We start from the raw sequence: 9215 nt of genomic DNA, 5'->3' as shown, positions 1-9215 counted from the left end.
CAAGTTATTTATATGTATGGGATCTTGTAAAAAAATTTTTTTCCCTCAGGGTCACACCCCTTTGGGACTGTCTTGCTGTTAGCTGCTAAATGTCCTATTTTAGATGAGGAGAACAATACTATAGAGTAACTATTGAATCCCAGGTCTTTAAAAAGGCATTTTTACTTTGGGTCCTGAACTAAATGAGAACACAGAGAAGGCCTGACCCTAGGTGTTCCCCCCAGATAGATGGGAGGCACTAGAAGTGGTAAAATATCTTGCCATGGTAAATATGTGACAGGATTGGGGTGGGTAGAGGTAAATTCCAGAGAAACATGGTTACTAAATGCCATTAAGCTGAGTCTATATTATTTCAGGGCTGAAGGGACCTCAGAATTGTCAACTGGGGCGTTCATCAGGTAATGTGTTTCTCTGAAATTTAAACAAATAGAACACTGGAGGAAAGCAACAGAGCCTTAATCCTTTTAATCCTGATACAAAACCTTCTTTTCCAGGGAAAGGACTCATAGAGCTTTTTGCTTACCACCGTCCCCTATCCCGCTCCATGTCTCATGTAAGAGCTTGTGGTGTGAGAGAGCCTTGAGGGTGCTTTAAGTTAGGGCTTTGTTTCTCATGGGAACCTGAGGGAAAGTGGAAAAAGCCTTCAATTTGTTTAGAGAGGAAACATGACCTTCATGCTGTTCTTCCCAGGGGCAAGTCAAGTGGTCATGACTGAAATCCAAGTCCTTGGCATATAAATATGTGTGCGAGCAGAAGCCACTGCCACACTTGGTACAGCAAGGGGAACCACTGGCTCAGTGGACCCCTTAGGTTTTCCAGTTTAATTTTAAACTCCAGGTAAATATCACAGGTAACCCACCATGAAGCTGGTCACTGTGTTCCTGCTGGTGACCATCGGCATTTGCAGTTACTCTGGTAAGTGGCCTGGAACACACGATCTCTCTCTACTTTCTTGTAACAGGAGCACAACTAGTGAGCCGAGGCTCCTGGTGGCATATGGTGAAGGGAGTTTTAGAGCCACAGATATTGGTAAGGTCAGAAGGGACTTCAGATGCCTCCTGCTCCCAGCTCCAAGCTCTAATCCAACACAAGTTATCCCTGGTGTATCCTACAAAGAAATTAATCAGCTCCCACTGAGGGTCAACAAATGCACTTCATTACTGAACACTGGCCACCATTGATTTCCCTTAATTTTAAATTAAGATTTGATTCTTTCATGTTTCTGAAATTATATGGAGTCATCCTTGCTCTCATCTCTAATCAGATTGCCATGCTGGTTCTCTTGAGACATAGCTACTTTTATATGTTCATACAATCAACAGGTATTTGTTAGATGGCTATAATCTGTTGGGCACTGGGTAGGCTTTGGGAGATTCAGACCTGAATTAGACATGCATATTTCTGTCAAGGTTCTTATAGTCTGGCAGAGGAGTGAAGACTTCTACAGAAGTCACTATTGTACTGGTCCACTGTGATACACAATGAAAGTACAGATAGAGCTCTGTGACAGGGGTGAAGGGTGAACAGTTCCATTTCTAGGTAAGGTATGCTGCTGAGTTGCTTCAGTCGTGTCCGACTCTGTGCGACCCCATAGACAGCAGCCAACCAGGCTTCCCGTCCCTGGGATTCTCCAGGAAAGAACACTGGAGTGGGTTGCCATTTCCTTCTCCAATGCATGAAAGTGAAAAGTGAAAGTGAAGTCGCTCAGTCGTGTCTGACTCTAGCGACCCCATGAACTGCAGCCTACCAGGCTCCTCTATCCATGGGATTTTCTAGGCAAAAGTACTGGAGTGGGGTGCCATTGCCTTCTCCGAGGTAGGGTATAGAAGCTGGCTTTTTGGAGGAGAATGGCAACCAATCCTTTCTTTTTGGAGGAGTCATTTTAGCTACAGGAAGATACATTTGGGTGTATCTGCAGAATACATCATAATGGCTGCTGCTCATTTGGAGAACAGAAAGCTTTGAGGATCTCCCCTCTGAAATATATAAGTAAATACAGAGAAGACACTCACCAAAGTGCTGAAAGTAGGAAGTAGGGAGATTAATCATAAGAAACTGTGTAATACCCACGCTACAATGGTGACTTTGACTTGTGAATTTTTGAACTAATTTGTAACTTCACCTATTTGGGCTATTTTGTCATTCTTTAATGTCTAGGGGTACCTGAGGAAAGGTGGCAGCAGAAAGATGGGTGGGAAGGATATAAATATCCCCTTTCTGGAGGAGAACTTTGGGTGGGAAAATAGGCAGTAGAAAGTGAAGGGAAAATAGGTGTACAAGCTCCATTTTTTTTTTATTTGAATGAGAAAACAGAAAGGATTGCAAAGGAGGATGAAGTGTTGGCCAGCAGTACGGGGGCTGGGAGTGCCAGCAGGAAGATGTGTGTCTCATGTATGTGCTTCTACATCTGTGTATTTACATACATGCACATGTATTTTGTAAAAATATGTATAATATGCATTTCCCCCATTCTCTAACATTGTCTATGTGAAAGTTATCTTGCTGAAGATATAAAATGCAGTGGTCCCATAGAAGAGCCATGGTAGCTCTCTATTACACTTGGGGGAAAAAAAAATCTCAGACTCATTCATATGACATTCAAGTCTGAAAATCTGACCTCACTCAGGTTGCAGCCTCACCTGCTTAGCACATCCAAGTGGAAATCTGAAGAAGACTCACCATCCTGTGTATGATCTTTGATCTTATTATCTTGGTGTCTTGGTCAATTATTTTCCTCTTCCAAATGCTGCTCCCCTTCTTTACCTGTCATCGTGATATTTGACTCAAGACACAACTATGGCAACATCTATTCTGGGAAAATTCCTGTAACACTCTCTTATATTAGAATTAATCATCACTTCTTCCGTGTTTCCATAGAGCTTTGTCCATAATGTTAGCATAGCACGTGCTGCACTGTGGCATACACAGCTCTTTACTGTCCATCAGATTGCATGGGTTCTCTGAGTCAAGTATCTTATTTTATTCATCTGTGTATCTGCACCAACTGACTTAGAGTCCCTACTCAGTTATGTTTGTAGCACTGAGTTGAATTGGTTGGGAGCAGTTTCCTGGGCTCCAGTTGGGTCCATTCATGTGTCCAAGTGGAAGGTCATTATAGCATCTTTCCGTTGGTTTCAAACTCATGGGCTGTGGAGACAGCCACATTCAAAGTATATCCCTGTCCAGTCAATCACTGGTAGCTACTGAGTTCATACTGTATACCAGGGTCTGTTCTAGGCATGGGGTACAGCAGTGAATAAAACTCAGTCCTTATTCTCGAGGAGCGTACATTCTAATGAGAGGATGAAGGTTAAATAAATAAATAAAGGTTTAATATTTTAGGTAGTGGTAAGAAAAATAAAGAAGGAGGGTGACTGGTGATGCCATTTTAGATACATCTCTGAGAATGTAACATTTGAGGAGAGACCAAATAAGTGAAGAAGAAAGACATGTAGCTATCTGGTGAAGGAAAGTTCTAGAGAGATAGAACAGTAGGTGCAGAGGTCCCGAAGCAGAAGTTTTTGGGAAATCAAGATGGAGCCACCGATAGAGTGGAGGGCGGTGAGCTCTCACTTGGGATCTCTTCTGCTCTGCAGCTACCGCCTTCCTCATCAACAGTTTGCCTCTTCCCGTGGACAAGGTCTTGCCTTTGCCTCTGGATGCTCTCCCACTCCTGGACCCACTGAAGCTTCTTCTGAATACTCTGGGCATTTCCGTTGAGCACCTTGTGGAAGGGCTGAGGAAGTGTGTCAATGAGCTGACACCAGAGGCTTCCGAGGCCGTGAAGAAACTACTGGTAACTACAGCCTGTGGGGCTAACTTGGTCAAAGGGCAGGGTTTACCCACCCTGAGTGCCCTTCCTGTCCAGCCCACTCCCACCTGACCTGTTCTCATTTGTGAACCTGTGCTTCCCTGTCGTGGACTGTACCCACACACATTCAGCATGTCCTGGAATCTCAGGGCAAGTGCAGTGTCAACATTTCTAGAAGGAATTTTTGAATGAGAAAGACTTGTGTTCTGGTTGTAAAATGTGTGCTACTTCCCAGCTCTGTGATTCTGGGTGGGACTCAATCACTCTTGAGCTTTTGTTTCCTTGTCAGGATAATGGTGGTGAAATAGGATATTGACTATCTGCTAATGACATGTAAACTGTTCTTATTTTTAATATTGTCCTTTTGACTTTCAGGAGGCGCTCTCATATTTGGTGTGATGGCAGAAAAAGCAAGAGTGGGGGAGGGAGGGAGGGAGATGATGCTCTCCCTCCCTCCCCCGCAGAAACTCTTTCCATCCTAAAATGTAGTGGCCCCAGAAAGAATGAATAAAGCATTGAAAAGTCTTCAGTTTGTCCTGTTTTTGTTTGGGGGACTCTATTCAGAAGGGCCTAGTTAGATAGTTTTGTCCTTGGGTTATAAACTCTAGACAGTCTGTTGTTATAAAGACAACTCACATTTCCTTTTTTCTTTTTTTAAGATGGTACTTTATTTATTTTTGCACATTCATTTCAACATTCTTCACCTTTATTTTTTATTTATTAAAATTAATTTTATTGGAGTATAGTTGCTTTACAACGTTGAGTTAGTTGCTGTACAGTAGAAACTAACCTAACATTGTAAAGACAACTCGAATTTTCAGTAAGGCGTAGTCATTCTTCCCCTTTCCTTTTTCTTCTTATCTGGTGATTTTTCAGACTCCTCATGTTCTTATTCCCCTACTTCTAAAGACATTTTAAAAGGTTTTTGTTGAAGTATAGTTGCTGCACAATATTATAAATTACAAGTATACGATATAATGATTCACAGTTTTTATTTTTATTTATTTATTTTTCTTTTTTTTATTTTATTTTTTAACTTTACCAAGGTTGCACTCTATTTGTAGTTATTTGTACGGGTGTACACAATACACTCTTGTAGCTTATTTTATACATAGTGGTTTGTATCTCTTTATCTTATATCCCTATCTTGCCCCTCCCCACTTTCCTCTTCTCACTGGTTTGTTCTTTATATATTCTATATCTCTATATCTCTATATTCTATATCTCTATATTCTCTTGGTCTCTGTATCTGTGAGCCTGCTTCTTTTATGTTATATTCACTAGTTTGCCGTCTTTTTTAGATCCCCCAGATAAGTGATATTCTACAGTGTCTGTCTCTTTGACTTATGTCACGTATCATAAAGAAACTTTAAAACATGAAATACAATAGAAATTTCCACGTATTGTCTGATAAGACTAAAGTGCTACAAAGCTCGTTGCTTGGGAGTCTACATCAGCAGAATGTGAGCATGTATTAAGTCTGTAGTTAAATAAGGCCACCCCATAGCTTCACAGAACTACCACCAAGTTAGGTTGCTATTACATCATTCTAAAATATCTTCCCTTTCCTCAGTGCTACATGTACAATGACTCCAGAATTATCTTTTCCAAGATAACATTCTAGCTGTATATGACCACCGATAAAACAGATTTCAAGCTCCTTAGCATGGCATATAGGGTCTTTCATGATCTGGACTTATTTTACATGCCTCGTCTCATTAATATTCCTTTCTTCACATGTGCCCCAGCTCCAGTCATGCTGAAAAGATAACTAAATCTCTTTGCTGCTAACACATTTTATGCCTTAATGAAAAATCAAGCTTCTTCTCACCTGGAATGTTGGCCCTGGTCTGCCTCCAGACTTGGACTTGTGCAAATCTGGGACTATTTTCCCTCCAATCCATTCCCCATGTTCCCCATGCTCTACTCCATGTTGGGGGCACTGAGGGGATGAGATACTGACCCATGCAGGTGGTTCCCAGGTCGATCTCTCAGGTAATCATGAAAGTTGACGTTGTTGTTGCTGTTGTTCAGTGGCTAAGTTGTGTCCAACTCTCCACAGCCCCATGAATAGCAGTACGCCAGGCTCCCTGTCCTTCACAATCTCCCTGAGAGGCTCCCTGTCCTTCACAATCTCCCTGAGTTTGCTCAAACTCATGTCCATTGAATCAGTGATGCCATCCAACCACCCTATCCTCTGTCATCCTCTTCCCCTTTTGCCCTCAATCTTTCCCAGCATCAGGGTCTTTTCCAGTGAGTCCGTTCTTCACATACTTTGCCAAAGTATTGGAGCTTCAGCTTCAGCATCAGTCCTTCCAATGAATATTCAGGATTGATTTCCTTTAGGATTGACTGGTTTGATCTTGCTGTTCAAGGGACTCGAGGCACAAGCAGGAGATGGGTAGTGGGAAAAGGGGAAAGACCAGAGTGTGGCTTCCTCTTGCTCTCTATTTGAGAGAAGTCAACTGTCTGTACTGGGTCTGAGCCACCAGTTTCTGCTGGATAAGTTTGTTTTGGTTTTAGTTTTTGCCAGGTGAGCCAGTCCTTGGACTCTGGTTGTACCATCTCTTCTTTTTCTTTCCAGCTGAAGTTCATAGTGGCTTTCTGTTATTATCGGTTTCTAGGTTGCCTTACATCACCTAGTTAATTTTTTTAGGTCTTCTCTCATCTATTGAGTCAATTCTGTGCCTTACATTCCTTCTGTTCTATGCATTAAAACAGTTTCTGTTTCTTGGTTGGTTTCTGACTAATACAATGTTAACTGTCATCTCCTCTCTGGAGAGTATCTTGATTCCTACCCTTCCTTAACCCCATATTGAAAAAATTTTTAAATTTAATTTTATTTTTGTCTGTTTCCTGACCAGGGATCGAAACTGTGCTCTTTACAGTGGAAGCAGAGTCTTAACCACTGAACCTTCCTAGCTGTCAATATAATCTCCATGTTAAGTATGAGGGGACATGGGCAAACCTATAGATGAGTCATGTTTATGTTTGGTAGAAACCAACTCAATACTATAAAGCAATTATCCTTCAATTATAAATAAATAAATTTAAAAAGAACTCTAAAATATATAGCTGCAACCTATATTTTTCCTTTGAGAAGAAGAAAATTAGTTATTTATAAATCACCTCCAACGGAAACTGTTTTTTAACATTCAGCTCAAAAGACATTTATATGGACTTCTTGTCTTTTAAAACATACACAGATGTTCTAATTCCCTACCTCAGTATATAGCACCATTTTCCTTGTTGTATGGGGTCAGAAACTTGGGAATCATTCTAGGTATTCCGTCTTCTCAGAAGCCTAATTTTAGCTGCATCTACTAAGAATAGACTAGGTTGCCTCTCTGTGCTAATGCATGTGTGCATGCCTGCTAAGTCGCCTCAGTGGTGTCTGACTCTTTGGGACCCCATGGGCTGTAGCCCTCCAGACTCCTCTGTCCAAGGGATTGCCAGGCAAGAATAATGGAGTGGGTTGCCATGCCCTCCTCCAGGGGATCTTCCCTATCTAGGGATCGGACTTGCTTCTCCTGTGGCTCCTGCATTGCAGGCAGATTCTTTACTGCTGAGCCACCAGGGAAATCCAGCTGTAGTAATAAATAATTCCAAATCTCATGGGCTTACATCCACAACATTTTAATTTTTTATCATACTGTATGACCATCTTGGGTTGGCTGTAGCTCTCCCTGTGTTGCCTGAATTCTGTGACCCAGAACTGATGGAATAGTCTTTGTCTGGAGCATTTCCGATCATCATGGCACATGGGGAAAGAGAACTTAGGTGATAATTACTTGGAAGTAGTCAAGTAATGTGGTAATTTACATTATTTTAACCCATTTTTGGCATCTTCCATTCACAGAATTGTATATGCCCTTCCTAAATAAGTCAGGCATGGTCATATGACTTGCTTTGGTCAATGAATAGGACAGGATCACTTGAAAGTGGCAGCTTTAAAAGTTGGCTTAAGTTCTCTTTCCCCGTGCGCTGTGATTGGAAATGCAACCCAAGATGGCCATACAGTATGAGAAAAAGCTAAAATGTTGCAGATGTAAGACCATGAGATTTGGCGTTATTTATTACTTTCTAATTGGTAACAAAGCCCTGCTAATTTTAAGACTTTTTCATATCTATCATATACATTTTCATTATCACTACTGCTACTGCTTTCCTCAAAACCTTGTCATTTATCATTTGACTACTCTGTTAATCTCTCAAATATTCTCTGTATTCCCAAAGCTGATCTTTTCCAATCTATCAGCCACACAGAAGGAAAAGTGATTTCTTAAAATAGAAAATTCACTCCATCTTCAAACTCACTGAAAGATTTTTTAGTGCTGATTGAATAAAAAAATAGTCAGACACTATTTTAAACTAACAAACATACTCAAATCACAGATTAGACATACTTATTTTCAAACTTGGTCTTCCCAGGTGGTGCTAGTGGTAAAGAATCCTCCTGCCAATGCAGGAGACATAGGAGATGAGGCTTCAACCCCTGGGTCAGGAAGATGCCCTGGAGGAGGGCACGGCAACCCACTTCAGTATTCTTGCCTGGAGAGTCCCATGGACAGAGGAGACTGGTGAGCTAAAATCCAAAGGGTGGCAAAGAGTCAGACATGGCTGAACCAACTTAGCACACATGCATTTTCATCCTTATATCAAAATCTTCTTTCTCAACTGTGAAATCAGATTGATAGGGACCTGATTTTACTTATGTCTGTATTCTCAGCACATAGTACAGAGTCTGTAGGTGGTCAGTGTTGGGTTTGTGTTTATTGAATGGATGGATTTCTTTCTGTTAAGTTTTATCTTGTTGGGTTGATCCTTTTGTTTTCTCCTATCAGTTGTATTAATAAGCTGTTCATTTCTCCTACTTTGTGGCATTTTACATATTTAAGAAAGATGATAATGCTTTTATTCAAGGTGTTAAATGGAGAAGCCTGGGGCAAAAGTTCTGTTTCACCAAGTTTTAAGTAATAAATGTAACACAGCAGTCTGAAGGATTTTTTTCTGGGGGTGTATCAAAGGGAAGGACTTAGTTATGAAGGACAGACTATGTGAGGGAACATAGGCAGAGCCTGATGATAAACATTTGGCAGAAGTTGACAAAATTTATTATCAAAGTGACAACACCAAATGCTGTCAAGCATATAGAAAAACTGGATCACTCATACATTGCTGGTGTGAATGTAAAGTGGTACAACTACTCTGAAAAATATTTTGACAATTTCTTTAAAAACTAAGCATGGAACTACACCAAACAGCCCAGCAATTGTACTCCTAGGCATTTCTCCAAAGAAATAACATTTATGTTTATGCAAAAGCCTGTACACAAATGTTCATGGCAGTTTCATTTGTAATAGTCAAAACCTAGAAACTATCCAGTTGTCATTAAATGGATGAA

The 9215-nt window shown here is 40.8% G+C and overlaps 1 protein-coding gene across 1 annotated transcript; it reads left to right on the top strand.

The window, feature by feature from the left end:
- The first annotated feature begins 779 nt into the window (after positions 1–779).
- SCGB3A2 (secretoglobin family 3A member 2) lies at positions 780–4298 on the top strand. Its single transcript, XM_006069406.3, has 3 exons — positions 780–915; positions 3597–3796; positions 4187–4298. The coding sequence occupies exons 1-3, from the start codon at positions 861–863 to the stop codon at positions 4208–4210; spliced, it is 279 nt and encodes a 92-aa protein (XP_006069468.1). The 5' UTR covers positions 780–860; the 3' UTR covers positions 4211–4298.
- The last annotated feature ends 4917 nt before the right edge of the window (positions 4299–9215 follow it).

Source organism: Bubalus bubalis, chromosome 9, assembly GCF_019923935.1.
Source record: "Bubalus bubalis isolate 160015118507 breed Murrah chromosome 9, NDDB_SH_1, whole genome shotgun sequence".
NCBI classification, from domain to species: Eukaryota; Metazoa; Chordata; class Mammalia; order Artiodactyla; family Bovidae; genus Bubalus; species Bubalus bubalis.
This window is presented reverse-complemented; position numbering and strand designations above follow the sequence as displayed.

What these genes read in the sequence shown, in the direction of transcription:
- SCGB3A2 (XM_006069406.3), top strand. Translation starts at nt 861, where the DNA reads ATGAAGCTGGTCACTGTGTTCCTGCTGGTGACCATCGGCATTTGCAGT. An exon ending in CGGCATTTGCAGTTACTCTG is followed by an intron (nt 916 to 3,596) that starts GTAAGTGGCCTG and finishes TCTGCTCTGCAG; the next exon opens with CTACCGCCTTCCTCATCAAC. An exon ending in AGGCCGTGAAGAAACTACTG is followed by an intron (nt 3,797 to 4,186) that starts GTAACTACAGCC and finishes TTTGACTTTCAG; the next exon opens with GAGGCGCTCTCATATTTGGT.